The following is a 24,207-nucleotide window of genomic DNA, read 5'->3' on the forward strand; positions in this document are numbered from 1 at the left end:
TTGTAGTCTGGGTCATCACTCAGACTCACAGGATTCCCCTCAGCATTATTTGTTATGAACCAGAAGGTTGTTGTGACTGTACCACTGGGATATGTGTAAGAGCAGGACAGATCCACTGTTGACCCCTTCAAGGTACAGACACTCTGAGTGGTGTATGTAACACTCCAGCCATATTGACTCAGTACCACTGAAACACAGTTAGACATCACAAGGACGTTACATTAAGTTCAATGTCTTGTGACTCACACTAACACTTTGTTCCATAGTTGCTGAGTTGAGACATAGATACTTGTTGGTTGAGTGTGAATGAAAACCACAGATAAGCTTCACTCAGTGAGGTGAGAAAGACAACTGTTTAAAATGGAGTGGAGACGCCAAATGTGTCGACAGTAGAACATAAAAATGGTTATGCTTTTAGAAATGTATGTGGACTGATAAACAGAGCAACAAAAAGATAAGAATGAGACCATACCTGCTACAGACCAGAGAAAGACCACCAACACACTTCCTGCTGTTCTCAAGGACATTGTTGCATCTCCCACCCTGCAGTCTTAGAAACATAAACAACAACTCACTCTATAGCTGGTGAATAACTCCACCTGATACATTGAAGTATAAACTGTAAATGGGGTACAGGACCTCATTACTGAAAATGAACCAGGCTCATATTGTGTTGTGATGTATTGTGCTATATGGTTGTCTATGTGAATACTGTCTGTCTGTAATGTGTGTGATGTGTTGCATGTCTGTCTACATCTGTCTATTTAAGATGACATGATGTATGATGCAAAACAATGTCCTAATGGATACAGTAAAGTCATCATCATCATCATCAACAACAATCACTTATCGAACAGATCTGTATTATTGTAAACACATATTTTAAGGGGGTAGCTCAGCTTCAATATTGCAGATAGATTGTTGCTTCAATCAATGTAATTGTCTGAATCTTTTCCAGGTCCCTATTTTATATTTTTTGTAAATATATACAATATATATCAAATATAAATATATATATATACATTATATTTAATATATACTAATATATATATATATACAGTATACAGTATACATCATATATGTCATATAAGTCCCTTTTTCAGGACCCTGTCTTCCAAAAATAATTTGTAAAAATGCTAATAACTTCACAGATCTTCATTGTAAAGGGTTTAAACACTGTTTCCTGTGGTTGTTCAATGAACCATAAACAATTAATCAACATGTACCTGCGGAACGGTCTTTAAGACACTAACAGCTTACATGCTATCTGCAATTAAGGTCACAGTTATGAAAACTTAGGACACTAAAGAGGCCTTTCTACTGACTCTGAAAAACACCAAAAGAAAGATGCCCAGGGTCCCTGCTCATCCTCGTGAACGTGCCTTAGGCATGCTGCAAGGAGGCATGAGGACTGCAGATGTGGCCAGGGCAATACATTGCATTGTCCGTACTGTGAGACGCCTAAGACAGCGCTACAGGAAGACAGGATGGACGGCTGATCATCCTCGCAGTGGCAGACCACGTGTAACAACACCTGAACAGAATCGGTACAAACGAACATCACACCTGCAGGACAGGTAAAGGATGGCAACAACAACTGCCCGAGTTACACCAGGAATGCACAATCCCTCCATCAGTGCTCAGACTGTCCGCAATAGGCTGAGAGAGGCTGGACTGAGGGCTTGTAGGCCTGTTGTAAGGCAGGTCCTCACCAGACATCACCAGCAACAGCGTCGCCTATGGGCACAAAGGGTGAGGGCTAGGGCCATTCCCCCCAGAAATGTCTGGGAACTTGCAGGTGCCTTGGTGAAAGAGAGAAGTAACATCTCACAGCAAGATCTGGCCAATCTGGTGCAGTCCATGTGGAGGAGATGCACTGCAGTACTTAATGCAGCTGGTGGCCACGCCAGATACCGACTGTTACTTTTGATTTTGACCCCCTCTTTGTTCAGGGACACATTATTCCCTTTATGTTAGTCACATGTCTGTGGAACTTGGTCAGTTCATGTCTCAGTTGTTGAATCTTGTTATCTTCATAGAAATATTGACACATGTTAAGTTTGCTGAAAATAAATGCAGTTGACATTGAGAGGACGTTTCAGTTTTTATATGTATTTTTTGTAAATATATTTTCCACTCAAGGATCATGCTGCTGCTCCCCCTATGGTCATTCCACCCCACCCCCTCTACAGCCTCCACCCCAAGGATCATGCTGCTGCTCCCCCTATGGTCATTCCACCCCACCCCCTCTACAGCCTCCACCCCAAGGATCATGCTGCTGCTCCCCCTATGGTCATTCCACCCCACCCCCTCTACAGCCTCCACCCCAATGATCATGTTGCTGCTCCCCCTATGGTCATTCCACCCCACCCCCTCTACAGCCTCCACCCCAATGATCATGCTGCTGCTCCTCCTATGGTCATTCCACCCCACCCCCTCTACAGCCTCCACCCCAATGGTCATGCTGCTGCTCCCCCTATGGTCATTCCACCCCACCCCCTCTACAGCCTCCACCCCAATGATCATGCTGCTGCTCCCCCTATGGTCATTCCACCCCACCCCCTCTACAGCCTCCACCCCAATGATCATGCTGCTGCTCCCCCTATGGTCATTCCACCCCACCCCCTCTACAGCCTCCACCCCAATGATCATGCTGCTGCTCCCCCTATGGTCATTCCACCCCACCCCCTCTACAGCCTCCACCCCAATGATCATGCTGCTGCTCCCCCTATGGTCATTCCACCCCACCCCCTCTACAGCCTCCACCCCAATGGTCATTATTCATCACTGCCAGAGTTATTATCTATATAGTGCTAGTTCTATTTCTGTTGTTTTCATTTCAATTTTTCATCATTTTATTTCACTGTCCTGCATGTTGAAGCCTAAGACGTTCACTGTACCCTGCAATTACACCTGCAACCCTGTGCATGTGACTATTAAACAATCTGAATCTTTATTATTTTCCCCTTACCCTACCCCCCCTCCTCTAATTGGAGTAAACTAATGATAAACACAGACAAAATGTTGTGTTACTGTCCAGGACCAAAACAGTTATTCCCATTCAAAATATGTTTTACCTAACCACTAACTCTAATCTTAATCCTAACCCCTAAACCTAACTCTTCATCCTAATCTCAACCAAAAATAGCCTTGTTACTTGTGAAATGCACCCACTTGTCCAACTTTGTTTTACAGTCCTTGTCAGGATTTCTGGTCCACACAAGGATAGTAAAATCACACACACACACACACACACACACACACACACACACACACACACACACACACACACACACACACACACACACACACACACACACACACACACACACACACACACACACACACACACGGCTATACTTTGACTGTGGTTTACGACTGCATTATTCTGTGTATGGTGAGGTCTCTTGTGAATAGGAAGCATTTCAGTGTAAATTGAAAATGGACGAAAGTCAGCAGTTTTATTTCTTATGTTGAGGAGTGGACCTACATTTTTAAAACAGGCAAAATGTGACTAAAACCCATCACTCCTCATCAGCTGCATCATAGTGCTACTGAAGGTTCCAGTGTTCTAGACAAGAGCTTTCCCTACTGGCATCTCAACATTACTGCAGCCTCCTCTCTTCAAACAATGTCCTTATACATTTGGGCAGTAATATAATGCCACGGTGATATTCTGTTACACTGAATGCTACACACACTTGATTTGGATGAACATTTCTACTTCAACGAGTCTGCAACTTTGGAAAACAAATGGTGCTATTTGGAACCTTAGAGGGTTATTTGGCTCTCCACATAGGAGAACACTTTGAAGAACCCTTTATCTTTCCAGGTAGAACATTTTTGGATTCCATGTAGAACCCTTTCCACAGAGGGTTCTACATGGAACACAAAAAGGTTCTACCTGGAACCAAAAATAATTCTATCTAGAACCAAAAACGGTGCTCCTTCTTTTTCAACCTCACCTGTGCTCCTCCTTTTTGAACCTCACCTGTGCAACTAGGGGCAACAAAACTCTAGTTCACCTATACTCTACACATGCATAAAAAGCCCTCCCTTTGGCAAATCAGACCATATCTTTATCCTCCTGCTTTCTGCCTACAAGCAAATACTCAAACAGGATGTGCCAGTGATGTGCTCAATACAGAAGTGGTCCGATCAGGTGGATGCTAAGCTACAGGACTGTTTCACTAGCACAGACTGGAATATGTTCCGGGATTCATCCAATAACATGGAGGAATTGATCACGTCATTCACCACTTCATTAATAAGTGCATCGCCGACATTGTCACCACAGTGACCTACAGACGTACCAACCAGAAGCCATAGATTACAGGCAACATCTGCACACATCTGCAAGGCTAGAGCTTCCGCTTTCAAGGAACGGGACACTAATCCAGATGGTTAAAGAAATTCAGCTATGACCTCCGATGAGCAATCAAACCGGAAACGCGCCAATACAGGACTAAGGCTGAATCCTACTATGCTTACAAAGGGAAATCCAGCCGCGAGCTGCCCAGTGACACAAGTCCACCAGACGAGCTACAGTAAGTTACTTCTATGCTCGCTTCGTCTATTATCTATCCTGATGCCTAGTCACTTTACCTCTACCTATGGGGCAGCAGGTAGCCTAGCGGTTAAGAGCGTTGGGCCAGTAAAGGTTGCTGTTTTGACTTCCTGAACTGGCAAAAGTAGTCCATTCTGCAGTTCTGCCCTTGATCAAGGCAGTTAACCATAAAGACAAAACAAAAACTGTTTTTTTTTACACATTTTCAAAAATGTATAACATATTGTTTTTGCATTAAATATTATGGAGTATTGTGTGTAGATTGATGAGGGAGAAAAAACAATTGAATCCATTTTAGAATAAGGCTGTAACGTAACAAAATATGGAAAAAGTCAAGGGGTCTGAATACTTTCCGAATACACTGTATTTTTATCTTTAACTCTGCATTGTTGGAAAGGACACATTTCAATCCACCATCACTGTGTCTCATGATAATACTACTCCTAAACACAACCCACCATCACTGTGTCTCATGATAATACTACTCCTAAACACAACCCACCATCACTGTCTCATGTTAATACTACTCCTATACACAACCCACCATCACTGTGTCTCATGTTAATACTACTCCTAAACACACCCACCATCACTGTGTCTCAGGTTTATACGACTCCTAAACACAACCCACCATCACAGTGTCTCATGTTAATACTACTCCTAAACACAACCCACCATCACTGTCTCATGTTAATACTACTCCTAAACACAACCCACCATCACTGTGTCTCATGTTAATACTACTCCTAAACACAACCCACCATCACTGTGTCTCATGTTAATACTACTCCTAAACACAACCCACCATCACTGTGTCTCATGTTAATACTACTCCTAAACACAACCCACCATCACTGTGTCATGTTAATACTACTCCTAAACACAACCCACCATCACTGTGTCTCATGTTAATACTACTCCTAAACACAACCCACCATCACTGTGTCTCATGTTAATATTACTCCTAAACACAACCCACCATCACTGTGTCTCATGTTAATACTACTCCTAAACACAACCCACCATCACGGTGTCTCATGTTAATACTACTCCTAAACACAAACCACCATCACTGTGTCTCATGTTAATACTACTCCTAAACACAACCCACCATCACTGTGTCTCATGTTAATACTACTCCTAAACACAACCCACCATCACTGTCTCATGTTAATACTACTCCTAAATACAACCCACCATCACTGTGTCTCATGTTAATATTACTCCTAAACACAACCCACCATCACTGTGTCTAATGTTAGTACTACTCCTAAACACAACCCTCCATCACTGTGTCTCATGTTAATACTTCTCCTAAACACAACCCACCATCACTGTGTCTCATGTTAATACTACTCCTAAACACAACCCTCCATCACTGTGTCTCATGTTAATACTACTCCTAAACACAACCCACCATCACTGTGTCTCATGTTAATACTACTCCTAAACACAACCCACTATCACTGTGTCTCATGTTAATACTACTCCTAAACACAACCCACCATCACTGTGTCTCATGTTAATACTACTCCTAAACACACCCACCATCACTGTGTCTCAGGTTTATACGACTCCTAAACACAACCCACCATCACTGTGTCTCATGTTAATACTACTCCTAAACACAACCCACCATCACTGTGTCTCATGTTAATACTACTCCTAAACACAACCCACCATCACTGTGTCTCATGTTAATACTACTCCTAAACACAACCCACCATCACTGTGTCTCATGTTAATACTACTCCTAAACACAACCCACCATCACTGTGTCTCATGTTAATACTACTCCTAAACACAACCCACCATCACTGTGTCTCATGTTAATACTACTCCTAAACACAACCCACTATCACTGTGTCTCATGTTAATACTACTCCTAAACACAACCCACCATCACTGTGTCTCATGTTAATACTACTCCTAAACACACCCACCATCACTGTGTCTCAGGTTTATACGACTCCTAAACACAACCCACCATCACTGTGTCTCATGTTAATACTACTCCTAAACACAACCCACCATCACTGTGTCTCATGTTAATACTACTCCTAAACACAACCCACCATCACTGTGTCTCATGTTAATACTACTCCTAAACACAACCCACCATCACTGTGTCTCATGTTAATACTACTCCTAAACACAACCCACCATCACTGTGTCTCATGTTGATACTACTCCTAAACACAACCCACCATCACTGTGTCTCATGTTAATACTACTCCTAAACACAACCCACCATCACTGTCTCATGTTAATATTACTCCTAAAGCTCTTTCAAAGCATACACCTAATCACTGTTACTCTCAGTCTTACTTTAGGTCATTTTCAAACAAGTCTCCACAACAATCTCTTGCTTTGAGAGTCCTTAAAATACCATGCTAAAGTATTATATGTGTAACCCCATGTACAATACTGTATCAGATTAATATACACAGAAATACATCTACAGAGTATACTGTAAATAACAGAAAAACAAAACATACATTACAATAGCATGGCCATGCACATAACAGGATACAGAAGTTCATGGAAACAAACAAATGATAAAATAAACATATTTTAAGATATAGTCAAGCATACTTACAGAGTGAAGGGGAAATGTGTTGCAAGTTAACTTACTGGAAGTCTATGTAAATAGACACTGAGTGTGAGGTTTGAAGTCTGGTTGACAACTTTGAAGCTGTCAGGGACAATAGAATTTAATAGAGGGCGTACTTGCTTCAAAGCCTGTTTTAGCATGACTAAGCCATTGAATACACCATTTCAGTTGGTATGAAGACTGTTATTAAACTTATGGAAGTTGAAGATATTAACTACTTTAATATGGAAATAGCCCTCAATGGTGCTGCTCATTCTGTCACAGAAGACATCATGACAAATATCTCAAGATGTACCTTCTATCCAACTCTATGTCAGGGACCAAGAAGCTTATGCAGAGAGGGCTTCCTTCCGCAGTCACTCAGACAGTGTTCGAGAACATCAAAACTGATGTATCATGGGTAAATTGTGACTGACTGAATGATCTATAAATAATATTGAGTAGTTATTCATCATGCAAGGTGATTTGTAGATCTCGACTCGCCTATAAAGTCGGCTGCAATGTCGAACACTCCCACATTTACAAAAATCCCATTCAAGTCACGGGACTGATATTAAGATTTCACAAATTAACATTCTCTCATCATGTTCAAATCATCTGGAAGTGACTTTGTTGAGCTTCACAACGCATTTTTTAAAACTTTTGATTGATTTTGAAATGATGTGCGAGAAATAAATCAGTCACATGACATATGGGATTTGTGCCACGAATGCTAAAACGTTAGCAAGTGGAAACAGTGTCAGGGGAAACTAAACCAAAGCAGGGACTGATGTCACACCATGTTCATAGACTGCTGAAAGGGAAGGGAAACCAATGTGTAATTTTGTAATTTGGGTGAACCTTCAAGATATGATAACAAGATATTAGTAAGAGAATAGAGGTGTAAGGTCTGGCTTTGGTTTGGTGCCATAGCTCTTTAGTCCATGTTCTGTGGTGGTTCTCTTCAGTCCATGTTCTGTGATGGTTCTCTTTAGTGCAGGTTCTGTGGTGGTTCTCTTCAGTCCATGTTCTGTGATGGTTCTCTTTAGTGCAGGTTCTGTGGTGGTTCTCTCAGTCCAGGTTCTGTGGTGATTCTCTTCAGTCTAGGTTCAGTGGTGGTTCTCTTCCCTCCAGGTTCTGTGGTGGTTCTCTTCCCTCCAGGTTCTGTGGTGGTTCTATCAGTCCAGGTTCTGTGGTGGTTCTCTTCCCTGGATGGTCTGATATTCGAAGTGCTGTGCGTCTCTCTGAAGAGATGTGAACGTGTCACTGTGGGGGATTTTCACACTCAGAGAGACAGCGACACAGGAAACACAGTATGAACACTTTACACACTGCTCTATAGTATTCTCTCTCACTTCTACTTTCTGTGTTCATCTCTCTCCTCTGTGTCTGTCTTTCTCTCACTCACCCACTCACTCACTCACACAAACAAACACAAATACTATATACAAAATAAACACATTAATGAATATGTTATAACATACCTACTGCCAGAGTGTCTGGTCCTCATTTTCAGTGGTGTGTGTGTCCCAGTTAGGGTCAGGATGGACACTCTGTGGAGAGAGAGCTGTGTCAAGGTACAGGGAAAATAGTAGAAAGAGACTATTGTGACACAGTAAAAAATAAAAGCAGTAACTTATCAACAGGAAGTGTGTTGATAGAATGACCATCTGTAGAGCATCTATCCAGACTATTCAAATAAAGTGACTAAAAAACAATATCACTGTAAATCCCTTTATCACTTAGTATTCACTCTAATGCACAGATGGAAGAAATCCTATGTTATACAGACATAAATACAAACCAATATAATTTTCCTGAACTAAATGAAATCCAACAGTTGAACTATATTGAATGTAACTGTACCTGTGACAGTCAGAGTGACTACAGGATCACCACTATGTTTCCTTACGGTCTGATCTGTTATAAAGCTGAACTTGTACATAGCTGAGTCACACTCTCTCAGATCTCTGATTGTCAGGGTGTGGAAACTGACCTGTGTAGTCTGGTTCATCACTCATAGTCACAGGATTCCCCTCATCATCATTTTAGTGAACCAGAAGGTTGTTGTGATTGTATAGCCACTGGGATATGTGTAAGAGCAGGACATCTCCACTGTTGACCCCTTCAAGATACAGATACTCTGAGTGATGTACATCACACTCCTGCTATCCTGACCCAGTAACACTGAAACACAATCACACATTATAGTGATTATACATTACAGACCCATTTCCTCACACTAACAGCATTTGTCCACACTGTGTTGCCGTACTCTACTTGCTGAGTGTGAATGGAAACCACAGAAAGGACCTAAGTGTTACTCAGTGAGGTGTAAAAGACAACTATTCCAGAAAATAAGAAGCCCCTAACAGATGATGTCACTGAACACAACAGAATAACATTAAGATAACATTACTAAAACATTATGAATGAGACCATACCTGCTACAGACCAGACAAAGACCCCCAACACACTTCCTGCTGTTCTCAAGGCCATTGTTGCATCTCCCACCCTGCATTCTTAGAAACATAAACAACAACTCACTCTATAGCTGGTGAATAACTCCACCTGATACATTAAAACAGTCCAGGTTCCATATTCACAAAGTGTCAAAAAATATATATATATATATATATTTAATGATCTCGTCAACCGTACTTACAGAGTGAAGGGGGAAAGATCTTGTACAGTGAGTCAACTTATCGTCGTAGCTGTGTATAGAAAGAAGAAGTGTGATTTTAGTGACTGACACATTGTGAAAGTAGCCTAGTCAGGGATTTAAGACAATCACATGCATCAACAGCATGTCAGAAAGGGATGTACTGGATGTACTGCTAAAGCCTGCATAGCTATTTGCATTTCTTCATTTGAGGAGATGGGTCTACATGTTTTAAAGCGGCTAAATGCAGCCCATTTTCAACATAGTCTTTTCTTTAAATACAGATCCACAACAAAGTGTTGACTGTTCTATATGGTTTCTTAATGTGTTTCCTCACAAGATGTGACCCATCACTCCTCATCATCTCCAAAGTGCTACTGAAGGTTCCAGTGTTCTAGACTAGAGCTCCCCCTACTGGCATCTCAACATTACTGCAGCCTCCAGTCTCTCTTCATATGTCCCAATCATGTCCTCATCCACTTGGATCAATAACAAAATATCAAACTGGTAATAAGGTGCCTGAGACTGAGGTCCCGATTCCCAACCCTTTCCCAAGTGTGCAAGTTCACTCTTCCCGTCATGGATTTAAAAGTATGAGACTGGTGTGAACATTGGAGTTTCCAAATTTGTTAGCTGAATCCATATCAGTGGAACAGGCGAAGCTTAAATCTTTGCCCTATACACATTCTATGTCTTTGGCAGGGGTCAGGGAAACGGACGAGGGATTCACATATTCTCAAAATGTATTTTCATCCATGTTTTTTTTTTCTGTGATTGACACTTAACTAGTGAATTCAGACAATCCGATCAGAGAGCGAAACATGCAAATCTACGATGCTCACAAGGTCTACTTCGGGGAAGAAGTGGGCGGAGTCAGGTCTACTTCGGGGAAGAAGTGGGCGGAGTCAGGTCTACTTCGGGAAGAAGAGTGCGGAGTCAGGTCTACCTCGGGGAAGAAGTGGGCGGAGTCGGGTATACTTTGGGGAAGGAGTGGGCGGAGTCATGTCTACTTCGGGAAGAAGTGGGCGGAGTCAGGGGAGGATTCAAACAAAAGATGGCAGCATAAAGATACAAATGAAAATACACAAAATAAAATGTCAAATAACATTTGAAATGTAAAGAAATGTAGACAGAATAAACCAACCATGTAAAGATACTGTGTTATTAAGAGATGACTTGGACTGGCATATGAATTCAGTGAACTAGCTCTCTCAGCTGGCTTGTTAGCTACATGAAGCAGACGTTGTTCAGTGATACCGAAAGCTAGCTAGCCAGCTAGAAGTTTAACTCTGTTACCTCTGACATTCAAGTGAAGTGACTTCCATAAACTGGCATTTTTGTGCATCACACAGCTGCTCTGGACAAAGTGGATTCTGAATTACAGCAGCATTTTTATGATTTGTTTACACTTCACACATTAGTAATGTTGTGATGAAAGTAATAAGAAACATTGCATCAAGCAGAACTACTTCATGGATTTTAAGGCAAAATTGTGCTATAACATTTTTTTTTTTATCTAGCAAACTATATATAAAGTGTATATAAACTAATTTAATTGATTTGGGTAACAGACAACCACATTTACTAAAAAATGTTTTAAGCTGGTAGCATGATACCCAAGAAAGACTCGCTGCCAATGGTGCTTAAACAAAGTACTGAGTAAAGGGTCTGTATACTTACGGAATGTGATACTTCCATTTTGTATTTTTAATCCATTTGCAAACCTTTCTAAATACCAGTTTTTGCTTTGTCATTATGGGGTATTGTGTGTAGATTAATGAGGGGAAAACAATATTTATTCAATTTTAGAATAAGGCTGTAACATAACAAAATGTGGAAAAAGTCAAGGGGTCTGAATACTTTCTGAATGCACTGTATATTACTTGATACTATTATAAACCAGGTAGTTTAGGTCCTGGATGCTGATTGGCTGAATAAGCATTTCATTTCACATACAGTATATCAGACAATAGAACACTGGTATGACACCAAAATATTTGTTTACTTTCTATTTATGTTGGTAACCAGTTTATAATAGCAATAAGGCCCTCGGGCTTGTAGTATATGGTCAATATACCACGGCTAAGGGCTGTATCAAGGCACTCTGCGTTGTGCAGAACAACAGTCCTTAGCCGTGGTACAGTCTATAGGTCAATATACCACACCCCCTCGGACCTTATTGCTTAATTATACCACTTAGTTATAATATACGGGTCCAGATATACAAGGTCTTCTTGGTTCTGGGTTTGTTGTTTTCAGTTCTTGGTTCTGGGTTTGTTGTTTTCAGTTCTTGGTTTTGGGTTTGTCAGGTCTTCTTGGTTCTGGGTTTGTTGTTTTCAGGTCTTGGTTCTGGGTTTGTTGTTTTCAGTTCTTGGTTCTGGGTTTGTTGTTTTCAGTTCTTGGTTCTGGGTTTGTTGTTTTCAGTTCTTCTTGGTTCTGGGTTTGTTGTTTTCAGTTCTTCCTGGTTCTGGGTTTGTTGTTTTCAGTTCTTGGTTCTGGGTTTGTTGTTTTCAGGTCTTCCTGGTTCTGGGTTTGTTGTTTTCAGTTCTTGGTTCTGGGTTTGTTGTGTTCAGGTCTTCTTGGTTCTGGGTTTGTTGTGTTCAGGTCTTCTTGGTTCTGGGTTTGTTGTGTTCAGGTCTTCTTGGTTCTGGGTTTGTTGTGTTCAGGTCTTCTTGGTTCTGGGTTTGTTGTGTTCAGGTCTTCTTGGTTCTGGATTTGTTCTGTTCAGGTCTTCTTGGTTCTGGGTTTATCAGGTCTTCTTGGTTCTGGGTTTGTTGTGTTCAGGTCTTATTGGTTCTGGGTTTGTTGTTTTCAGTTCTTCTTGGTTCTGGGTTTGTTGTGTTCAGGTCTTCTTGGTTCTGGGTTTATCAGGTCTTCTTGGTTCCGGGTTTGTTGTGTTCAGGTCTTCCTGGTTCTGGGTTTGTTGTGTTCAGTTCTTCCTGGTTCTGGGTTTGTGGTTCTGGGCCTTTGTGTTCAGGTCTTCTTGGTTCTGGGTTTGTTATGTTCAAGTCTTCTTGGTTCTGGGTTTGTTGACTGTACTGTAGATCTCAGAGGCATCCACCTCAGCTGCTTGTGCTGCTGCTGGTCTGAGGAGAGAGAAACAGAAATGAAACAAAGGAACCCTATACCCTTTATAGTGCACTACGTTTGATCAGGGCCTATAGGGCTCGGTCAAAAGTAGTGCACTAAATAGTGAATAGAGTGCCATTTGGAACTCATCACTCCCTCATTATAGTCATGTCATGGTAATTGTCTTGAGATGTCCATTGTTGGGTTGGTAGATAAAGGAAATGACATCACTAGTAGTCACTAGGGGTCAACTGTTTTGCGTATTGATGACATCTCCTACAATAAGCAGCAGCATATGAATGACCTTAATGCAGAATATGGTCACAGGGGGGCAGCAGTGAGGTGGTTACATTTCACAACAGCTTATTGCAGATGCTGGTCCTGTTTCTGTTGTTGAGGCATGAATTACCTTAATGCAGAATATGCATTATTGATGACATCATCATTGTCTACTCCTCCAATGAGCACATGTCCGTAACTACATATGAGGACACCTGATGTTTGTTTTGAAAATAATAATAATAGCCTAATACATATACTGTACACAATAAAGAAAATGTATTATGAATAAATGAAAATTAAGAAATGAACATCTAAATATTGCTCCCAGTGTTGTTCAAAGCTTATTTTCTTGATCTGACTAATCGCTCCTGCCTCTTTGTGAACGAGAGGAATCATTAACTGTGGTTCGTTCGTTTTGTTTGCCTGCTTCCCCTGGATCTTCCTCCCTGATTTGTTTTTAACAGCAGCACATTGACCATTCTCTCAAATATCTAATTCCCCTTCTCGCTGAACAGGCCGAGGGAGACGTGAAACTAAATACCCCAACTAGCAGATAGCTCTGCTGACAATCTGTTTGCGAGATGCCGAACAAAAGGCATTTTTTTTGTCTATCTCTCAACTCCTGCCGCTTCTACAGACATCCACCAAACAAAAACATCACTCTCGGAGAATGAGTGCACAAACTGGTAAGTAGTCGCTCATAGACATGTCAGTCAGGTCGGGGGCATAGCTGCCAGCTGACATTTCTATTGCAGTAACATTGAAGGGGTCTGGTTAATATTACTTACACGGAACCCAAACCAGCTTCGCGCCATCGTGCGCTATCGTGCATACATTTATTTTGCCCCCCCACACCAAACGCGATCACGACACGCAGGTTAAAATATCAAAACAAACTCTGAACAAATTACATTCATTTGGGGACAGGTCGAAAAGCATTAAACATGGATGGCAATTTAGCTAGTTAGCTTGCACTTGCTAGCTAATTTGTCCCATTTAGCTAGCTTGCTGTTGCTAGCTAATTTGTCCTGGGATATAAACATTGTGTTGTTATTTTGCCTGAAATGCACAAGGTCCTCTACTCCGACAATTAATCCACACATAAAAGGCCAACTGAATCGTTTCTAGTCATCGCTCCTCCTTCCAGGGTTTTTTTATCTTTGAACTTAAATGGTGATCACATCTAAACTTTCATAGGATTACCACGACGACCGGCAAAACAGTTAGTCTTTCAATCACCCACGTGGGTATAACCAATGAGATGGCACGTGGGTACCTGCTTCTATAAACCAATGAGGAGTTGTGAGAGGCAGAACTTTCAGCGTGATTTGCGTCAGAAATAGAAAGGACTTCTATTTTAGCCCTTGGCATGTCAGACGCTCCTTGGCGCGAGGGAGCAGTGTGGGTGCTATAATTGAATAACATGGATTTCTAAATGTATTTTGTGACGCTCGCACACACGACGTGTCCGGTCTGGTAAGCATGTTAGCCAGCTAGAAGGATGAAGTAAGACGCTTACGTTAAAAGGAGCCAACCTCAGCAGGAGTAAACCATACACTACTAAGTAATTTACAGATAACAGGCTACTGAGACAGACAGTGGTGTGGGGCTCAGTGGAGAGGCTGAGGTGCAGGTAGAAGTAGAGGAGACAGAGAGAGAGAGGAAGCAAGCAGAGAGAGAGGTTTTTACAGTGGTTCCCAAACTTGGGGTCGGGGCCCCATGTGGGGTGCCCTGAGAAAATCTGTACTAATCTAATCAAACACTTAAAAATATATATATGTTTCAATATAAACATCTTCACAGGACCTATCTTCCCTATAGTTCTACATTATAATACTATCAACATGTAAACAATACAGTGCTAGAAATGTAATATGTTTTTATTTATTCTCTGATTAGTGTGTCAGTGTGAATCATTTCCCATATTTCCTCCCTTTCAGGTGTATAACATTACAACTGAATAGCTAATAGGTTATGTGTTTGTAGATGGACTGAGGTGAATTAACCTGCAGCAGCCAAGGTGATAATGGACTGAGGTGAGATAAACCTCAGCAGCCAAGGTGATAATGGACTGAGGTGAGATAACCCTCAGCAGCCAAGGTGATAATGGACTGAGGTGAGATAACCCTCAGCAGCCAAGGTGATAATGGACTGAGGTGAGATAAACCTCAGCAGCCAAGGTGATAATGGACTGAGGTGAGATAACCCTCAGCAGCCAAGGTGATAATGGACTGAGGTGAGATAACCCTCAGCAGCCAAGGTGATAATGGACTGAGGTGAGATAACCCTCAGCAGCCAAGGTGATAATGGACTGAGGTGAGATAACCCTCAACAGCCAAGGTGATAATGACTGAGGTGAAATAACCCTCAGCAGCCAAGGTGATAATGAACTGAGGTGAGATAACCCTCAGCAGCCAATGTGATAATGGACTGAGGTGAGATAACCCTCAGCAGCCAAGGTGATAATGACTGAGGTGAAATAACCCTCAGCAGCCAAGGTGATAATGGACTGAGGTGAGTTAACCCTCAGCAGCCAAGGTGATAATGGACTGAGGTGAGATAACCCTCAGCAGCCAAGGTGATAATGGACTGAGGTGAGACAACCCTCAGCAGCCAAGGTGATAATGGACTGAGCTGAAATAACCCTCAGCAGCCAAGGTGATAATGGACTGAGCTGAAATAACCCTCAGCAGCCAAGGTGATAATGGACTGAGGTGAGATAACCCTCAGCAGCCAAGGTGATAATGGCTGAGGTGAGATAACCCTCAGCAGCCAAGGTGATAATGGCTGAGGTGAAATAACCCTCAGTAGCCAAGGTGATAATGGCTGAGGTGAGATAACCCTCAGCAGCCAAGGTGATAATGGCTGAGGTGAAATGACCCTCAGCAGCCAAGGTGATAATGAACTGAGGTGAGATAACCCTCAGCAGCCAATGTGATAATGGACTGAGGTGAGATAACCCTCAGCAGCCAAGGTGATAATGGACTGAGGTGAGATAACCCTCAGCAGCCAAGGTGATAATGGACTGAGGTGAGATAACCCTCAGCAGCCAAGGTGATAATGGCTGAGGTGAAATGACCCTCAGCAGCCAAGGTGATAATGGCTGGGGTGATTTTTGCTTGTTTTTTTCTGTTTTCCAAATACCATTTAAAAGTGTTTTAATTGTGTAGAAATGCAGTAAATGAGATTCAACTTTCCACCCCCCACCCCACCTCCCCATCCAGATTTGGTTGTAAACAAGCAAACTTATCCTTTAATGCTGTGTGTTCCCAATGTTCTAGTATTGACTATGTTGTTGTAATGGCTGAATGTGCTCACTGGGTGGCAGAACAGGGGAGGTTGAATTTCACAGCAGCGTAGTGGACATCCTCATCCTGTTTCTGGGGCTGAGGCACTTGGACGGTGGAGTACAGAGGCACTTCCTGTTTTTTGGAGTGAGAGAAGTGGACGCTGGCATAGTGAACATCATCCTGGTCGTATGTGGACTCTGTCTGTGCTGCAGTAGGGGTCATGGCCATGTTTGAGATGTTGTCATACACTGGACTAGAGTCTCCCTGATGGAGAGAAAGAACAGACAACATGAGGAGTGGAAATGTTCCACAAAGAATACACAGTCATCACAGTCACCTTCTGATTCCAACAGACTCACCTGTCCATCATCTGCTGTGTCTCTTGTGTTGGAGGTGGATGTGGAGTTCTTCTTCCTGTTTTGTACATGAATGAATGTATGAAGATATCAATCATTCAATTAATAAATTAAGTTACTTTTATTTATTTTTATTTAACTAGGCAAGTCAGTTAAGAACAAATTCAAATTTACAATGACTAAAGTGAAATTATATAAAAAAATATGCAATCTCACTCACCTGAACCACATGAGTCCAGAGAGACAGAGGATGAGAACCAGAACAACAACAATGATTCCTACAGCTGCAGTCACAACTGATATTTGTTTCCCTACAATAAAATATGGATGATATGAGGACATGGCATGTTCTTATAATCTAAAATCGAACACATTACAGAATATCAACACAATAGGTGTTAATACTTTGGAATCTTATAAAACTTGTGACATCATAAGCCAACACATAATTAGAAACCAAAGTGTAATCAGTCAAAACACAATGATTAAGATCAGCTTGAAACATGTAGTTCTGTATTGAAGTATTGAAGATGTAACTTTACCTGCTACAATGATCATCAGAGCTGTAGAGTTCATAGATCCTTTTCTATTCTGGGCCTCACAGTAGTATTCTCCTCTGTCCTCAGAGATGATGTTAGTGATGCTGTAACTCTGTCCTGATGCTTTTGGTGAGGTTACGTTCTTCTTGTACCAGGTGTATTTGTCCACAGGTGGGTTGGCATCACTGCTGCAGGTCAGAGTCACTGAACTGCCCTCCACTATTTCACCAGAGGGACTGACTGACACTGAGATGTTCTGTGGAGCGTCTGGTAAAGCAGAATATGTCAGAGGGTCAGGACTGTAGTATACTACCTCACCAGAATTCGTCAGAGGGTTATAAAGGTGCAATTACAACTTCACATGACATATCAAAATCTGTGAAGCCAGACTATCAAAAATAAGAATCATCTTATACAAAACATTAACAGGAACACATGTGATACTGAGCTGTACTTTACTCACATTTCACATCAATGTTGATTGACTCAGACCTCCCCGTCTTAATCCCATTCCAGGCCTCACAGCAGTACTCTCCAGTGACTGAGGACTTGATTTGATTGAAGACAAGATGTGGTCCTGTGATCCCATAGGAGAACTGATAGTGACCACCATTCTTCTTGTACCAGGTGTAACTCTGCACAGGTGGGTTGGCATCACTGCTGCAGGTCAGAGTCACTGAACTGCCCTCCACTATGTCACCAGAGGGACTGACTGACACTGAGGTGTTCTTTGGGCCATCTGGTGTTGAAGATGACAGAGCAAATAAGAACTCATATACCATGTAAGGAAGCAAGAGATGATGTAAATTAGTAGAGATTAGTATATTACACTAACTGTAGAACCATGTATTAGAGAGATGATGTAAATTAGTAAATTACACTGACATGTAGAACCATGTATTACAGAGATGATGTAAATTAGTATATTACACTGACATGTAGAACCATGTATTACAGAGATGATGTAAATTAGTATAGATTAGTATATTACACTGACATGTAGAACCATGTATTACAGAGATGATGTAAATTAGTAGAGATTAGTATATTACACTGAAATGTAGAACCATGTATTACAGAGATGATGTAAATTAGTAGAGATTAGTATATTACACTGACATGTAGAACCATGTATTACAGAGATGATGTAAATTAGTAGAGATTAGTATATTACACTGACATGTAGAACCATGTATTACAGAGATGATGTAAATTAGTATATTACACTGAAATGTAGAACCATGTATTACAGAGATGATGTAAATTAGTATAGATTAGTATATTACACTGACATGTAGAACCATGTATTACAGAAATGATGTAAATTAGTGTAGATTAGTATATTACAATGACATATAGAACCATGCATTACAGAGATTATGTAAAATAGTCTAGATTAGTGTATTACACTGAAATGTAGAACCACGTATTGCAGAGATTATGTAAATTAGTAGAGATTAGTATATTACACTGACATGTAGAACCATGTATTACAGAGATTATGTAAATTAGTAGAGATTAGTATATTACACTGACATGTAGAACCATGTATTACAGAGATGATGTAAATTAGTATAGATTAGTATATTACACTGACATGTAGAACCATGTATTACAGAGATGATGTAAATTAGTATAGATTAGTATATTACACTGACATGTAGAACCATGTATTACAGAGATGATGTAAATTAGTATAGATTAGTATATTACACTGACATGTAGAACCATGTATTACAGAGATTATGTAAATTAGTAGAGATTAGTATATTACACTGACATGTAGAACCATGTATTACAGAGATGATGTAAATTAGTCGAGATTAGTATATTACACTGACATGTAGAACCATGTATTACAGAGATGATATCAATGACTTTCACTGTAGATATATCAACACCCCATGTACTCACATCTGACAGTGAGAGTCTCTTCTGGAGAGAGGATTCTCTCTAAGCCTTCTACAGCACAGGAGTAGTTCCCTGCATCCTCACTGCTGACTGGGTCTAGGATCAGGCTGTTATAACTGGTGATTGGTTTGGTCAGACTTTGTCCGTTCTTGTACCAGATGTAGGTGGGGTTGAGACCGATTGTACATTGGGTTCTACATCTCAGTGTGACTCTCTCCCCCTCTGACACAGACATAGGATCCATCTCCAACAGGATATCTAAGAGGAAACATCAGTCATATTTGACTCCAGACTGGCTTGTCATGTGATTAGACTTGTCCTATTACAGTAACAACTGACTGTAGGTGAAGTATTACCTGTGACAGTCAACATCACACCAGGAAGGCCAGAAAATCTCCCCTCGTATGTTGTTATTAATCTGAATTTGTATTCAGCCGAGTCATTCTCTGTCAGGTGTGTTATTGTCATGGTGTGGTGGTTCTCTGTGTTCCTATTGTACTCCACACGACCTGCATACTCTGGATATGACCTGAGATCTACAGGGTGTTTCTGTGTAAACCAGAATGAACCTTGTTCTATATAACAAGTGGGATGAGTGTAAGAGGAGGATATGTTCACTGTGGAGCCCTTCAAGACACAGATTCTCCTCTTGGTGTAAGTCACACTCCAGCGGTTTTGACCCTGAACACCTGAAAATACATTAAATCGATTTTTTCACACATACCTTGAAGTTAGAAAGTTGCCTTACTTTGTTATAAAGAAAGGTTAACTACAAACTATCCCAATTGATTCCAGACTCACACACTGCAGGAGAGCGGAGATCCTCATGGCCTTTAACAGCACAGGAGTAACTCTCTGTTTCAGAACTCCAGATAGCGAGTTGTTGGGAAGTGGACCGAGGAAGAGACTGTCCATTCCTGTACCATATGTAGGTGGGGTTGTCAGTCAGAGTACAGGTGGTGCTACAGGTCAGTGTCTTCTTCCCTGCCTTTGTGTCAGGAGTCACCTTCACCTGCAGGTCTGAATGAGAGCAAATAAAAACACACTTTCTGGTTTCCTTCTGTAGTTGACAAAATGACTCTACCAGACTTAAAGATAACACAGTCTAACCTGTGGAATATATGGTAGTGCAAGGCAGGTCCTCGGATGGTATCAAGGAACAGATGCTTCTACTGGTGTAGGTCACCCTTAAGCAGCTCAGAGAAGATGTTCCTGGAACAAATGATGAAGGACATGATGATGGTGATGATATTAGCTTATTTGTATGATTTTGAGTGTCACGTTCTGACCCTAGTATTTGTGTTATTTGTTTGTTTGAATTGGTCAGGACGTGAGTTGGGTGGGCATTCTATGTTTTGTGTTTCTAGGTTGGTTTTCTGGCCTAGTATGGTTCTCAATCAGAGGCAGGTGTCATTAGTTGTCTCTGATTGAGAATCATACTTAGGTAGCCTGGGTTTCACTGTGTGTTTGAGGGTGGTTGTTTCCTGTCTCTGTGTTCTCTGCACCAGATAGGACTGTGTTCTCTTCACCAGATAGGACTGTTTCAGGTTTTTCCACGTTTATTGTTTTGTAGTGTGTTCATGTTTGAGTTTCTCTTATTAAAAGACCATGGACACTTAACACGCTGCGCATTGGTCCTCCTTCTCGCCTCTCCTCTTCAGACGAAGAGGAGGAGGAAAACCCTGACAATGAGCTAGTTTTCAGTACTAAATGTTAGTAATGGACTATAGTTACTTATAAATTAGCATTCTGAATTGACTGAAAATATCAAGTCTGTTTACCATAAGAGAGGAAAACTCTGGAGGTAAAACTCTGGAGGTAAATCACCACACTCACCCACTGTGACTTTGGAAGAGCTGAGTTTGTCATGGCCTCTTATTAAGGCACAGGAGTAGCTGTCAGAACCTCCTCTACTGACTGAGTATTGATACTGGGGAGAGGAGTCAGAAAATAGGTATTCTCCATTCTTGTACCAGATGTAGGTGGGGATGGGGTTGTCAGTCAGAGTACAGGTGGTGCTACATGTCAGTATAACCCATGATCCTTCTGTCACTGTGCCAGGAGTCACCTTCACCTGCAGGTCTGAATGAAGAGAGAATAACAACATAAAAAAACAAACCTCATAATTTCAACCTCCAACAACTAGAGATAAAGTAGTGACAGTATATCATAATGTTATGTAAGTGTAGTATTACCAGTATATCATAATGTTCTATATGTGTAGTATTACCAGTATATCATAATGTTCTATATGTGTAGTATTACCAGTATATCATAATGTTCTGTAAGTGTAGTATTACCAGTATATATCATAATGTTATGTAAGTGTAGTATTACCAGTATATCATAATGTTCTGTAAGTGTAGTATTACCAGTATATCATAATGTCCTGTAAGTGTAGTATTACCAGTATATATCATAATGTTCAGTAAGTGTAGTATTACCAGTATATATCATAATGTTATGTAAGTGTAGTATTACCAGTATATCATAATGTTCTGTAAGTGTAGTATTACCAGTATATCATAATGTTCTGTAAGTGTAGTATTACCAGTATATCATAATGTTCTGTAAGTGTAGTATTACCAGTATATCATAATGCTCTGTAAGTGTAGTATTACCAGTATATCATAATGTTATGTAAGTGTAGTATTACCAGTATATCATAATGTTCTATATGTGTAGTATTACCAGTATATCATAATGTTCTATATGTGTAGTATTACCAGTATATCATAACGTTCTGTAAGTGTAGTATTACCAGTATATCATAATGTTCTGTAAGTGTAGTATTACCAGTATATCATAATGTTCTGTAAGTGTAGTATTACCTGTGACAGTCAGAGTTGTTCCTGGGAAACTATGACCCCATTTAAAGTTGTCTGTTTTAAAAGTGAAGCGATACTCAGCTGAGTCCTCCTCTCTCAGATCTGTGATTCTCAGGGTGAAGGGACCTCTGTATGTTCCAGTGTACTCCACACGACCTGCATACCCTGGTTCTGTGGTTAGGTCTTCAGGGGTCGACTTATCACTTCTAAACCAGAATGATGATGTGGTGTAATAATAACCAACATAAGTACAGGATATGTCCACTGTTGACCCCTTCAAGACACAGATTGTCCTCTTGGTGTAAGTCACTCTGTTGCAGCTCTGACACTGAACACCTGAAACACAGTGACATAACAAGAGGTCAATTGGATTATATTCTTAGTTCTTTCTAGAAATGCTAAAAGTTCTCAAGTTCTCATAGTGAAACCAAAACACACAGAGGTTAAATAGTATTACAATATGAATGAAATAAACACTCACCCACTGCCGGAGAGTGAAGATAGTCTTGGCCTTTTACAGCACAGGAGTAGCTGTCTACATCATTAGGGAGGACTGAGTAAGGGGAAGTGTTGTCAGTTACGATCTGTCCGTTCTTGTACCAGATGTAGGTGGGGTTACCAGTCAGAGGACAGCTGGTGGTGCTACAGGTCAGTGTATTCGACGTTGCCCACCATGTAGGAGTCACCTTCACCTGCAGGTCTGGAGTAGACAACATCAACCTGAATCACCTGTTGTCTAGTGTGGTCACATGATGCAATACATTTACCCTGAAGAAGGTGATGTCAAAACGTTGGTGTTTTTTAAGCAACAAATGACTGGGAGGTAATACATATGGAGTGTGACTCTCTTTGTTGTTACAGCTTCCAGTTTATTCTCCGTTAGTCAGCACCTCGACACTAAATCATTTTATATGGGTGTGCACCAGCTCATTATTTTATTAGATTAATACAAATCAAGACCATTTCTAGACCTAAAGGGACAATGAAGATTAAACAGAACATCAGACAATAGAATGTTACCTGTTACAGACAGAGTGACTCCAGGACTGCCAGTATATAGCATGTTACCTGTTACAGACAGAGTGACTCCAGGACTGCCAGGATATAGAATGTTACATGTTACAGACAGAGTGACTCCAGGACTGCCAGTATATAGAATGTTACCTGTAACAGACAGAGTGACTCCAGGACTGCCAGTATATTTCCCTCCAGCCTGATATGTTATAAATCTGAACATGTACATAGCTGAGTCACTCTCTTTCAGGTTTGTGATTGTCAGGATTTGGTCATTCTTCTTTTCTCTATGGTACATCACACGACCTTTGTAGTCTGGGTCATCACTCAGACTCACAGGATTCCCCTCAGCATCATTTTTTGTGAACCAGAAGGTTGTTGTGACGATATAACCACTGGGATATGTGTAAGAGCAGGACAGCTCCACTGTTGACCCCTTCAAGGTACAGATACTCTGAGTGGTGTATGTAACACTCCAGACATTCTGACCCAGTACCACTGAAACACAGTTAGACATCACAAGGACGTTACATTAAGTTCAAGGTCTTGTGACTCACATTAACACTTTGTTCCATAGTTGCTGAGTTGAGACATAGATACTTGTTGGTTGAGTGTGAATGGAAACCACAGATAAGCTTCACTCAGTGAGGTGAGAAAGACAACTGTTTAAAGTGAAGTGGAGATGCCAAATGTGTCGACAGTAGAACATAAAAATGGTTATGCTTTTAGAAATATCTGTAGATCGATAAACAGAGTAACTTAAAGATAAGAATGAGACCATACCTGCTACAGACCAGAGAAAGACCACCAACACACTTCCTGCTGTTCTCAAGGCCATTGTTGCATCTCCCACCCTGCAGTCTTAGAAACATAAACAACAACTCACTCTATAGCTGGTGTTTAACTCCACCTGATACATTGAAGTATAAACTGTAAATGGGGTACAGGGCCTCATTACTGAAAATGAACCAGGCTCATATTGTGTTGTATTGTGCTATATGGTTGTCTATGTGAATACTGTCTGTCTGTAAGTCTATTGCACTATATATGTAATGTGATGTGTTGCATGTCTGTCTACATCTGTCTATTTAAGATG

At 41.0% G+C, this 24,207-nt stretch overlaps 2 protein-coding genes and 1 long non-coding RNA gene across 3 annotated transcripts in view; all 3 read right to left on the minus strand.

Annotated features, from left to right (window-relative positions):
• The window catches only part of LOC110494998 (hemicentin-2-like), a 187,632-nt gene extending 180,420 nt beyond the window's left edge, over positions 1 to 7,212 (minus strand). Inside the window, exon 1 of the mRNA XM_036949060.1 lies at positions 7,167 to 7,212. The gene's annotated coding sequence lies outside the window, so the exon portion shown is untranslated. The remainder of the gene's footprint in view (positions 1 to 7,166) is intronic.
• A 2,374-nt stretch (positions 7,213 to 9,586) lies between these two features.
• Positions 9,587 to 10,727, minus strand: LOC118940328. The gene is made up of 3 exons (XR_005036849.1): positions 10,665 to 10,727; positions 9,826 to 9,874; positions 9,587 to 9,682 (listed from the first exon to the last, which is right to left on the minus strand). It is a non-coding gene; the product is annotated as an uncharacterized LOC118940328 (long non-coding RNA).
• Positions 10,728 to 12,734: 2,007 nt separating this feature from the next.
• Positions 12,735 to 23,927, minus strand: LOC118940321 (B-cell receptor CD22-like). Its single transcript, XM_036949067.1, has 15 exons — positions 23,895 to 23,927; positions 23,262 to 23,609; positions 22,579 to 22,797; positions 22,101 to 22,433; positions 21,106 to 21,351; positions 20,380 to 20,481; positions 20,071 to 20,289; positions 19,626 to 19,958; positions 19,273 to 19,527; positions 17,822 to 18,097; positions 17,362 to 17,625; positions 17,040 to 17,130; positions 16,823 to 16,877; positions 16,492 to 16,727; positions 12,735 to 12,908 (listed from the first exon to the last, which is right to left on the minus strand). Exons 2-15 carry the CDS (start codon positions 23,407 to 23,409, stop codon positions 12,827 to 12,829), a joined length of 2,859 nt encoding a protein of 952 aa, XP_036804962.1. The 5' UTR covers positions 23,410 to 23,609; positions 23,895 to 23,927; the 3' UTR covers positions 12,735 to 12,826.
• Between the last annotated feature and the right edge of the window lie 280 nt (positions 23,928 to 24,207).

The sequence above is a fragment of the Oncorhynchus mykiss genome, chromosome 17 (assembly GCF_013265735.2).
Source record: "Oncorhynchus mykiss isolate Arlee chromosome 17, USDA_OmykA_1.1, whole genome shotgun sequence".
Taxonomy (NCBI): domain Eukaryota; kingdom Metazoa; phylum Chordata; class Actinopteri; order Salmoniformes; family Salmonidae; genus Oncorhynchus; species Oncorhynchus mykiss.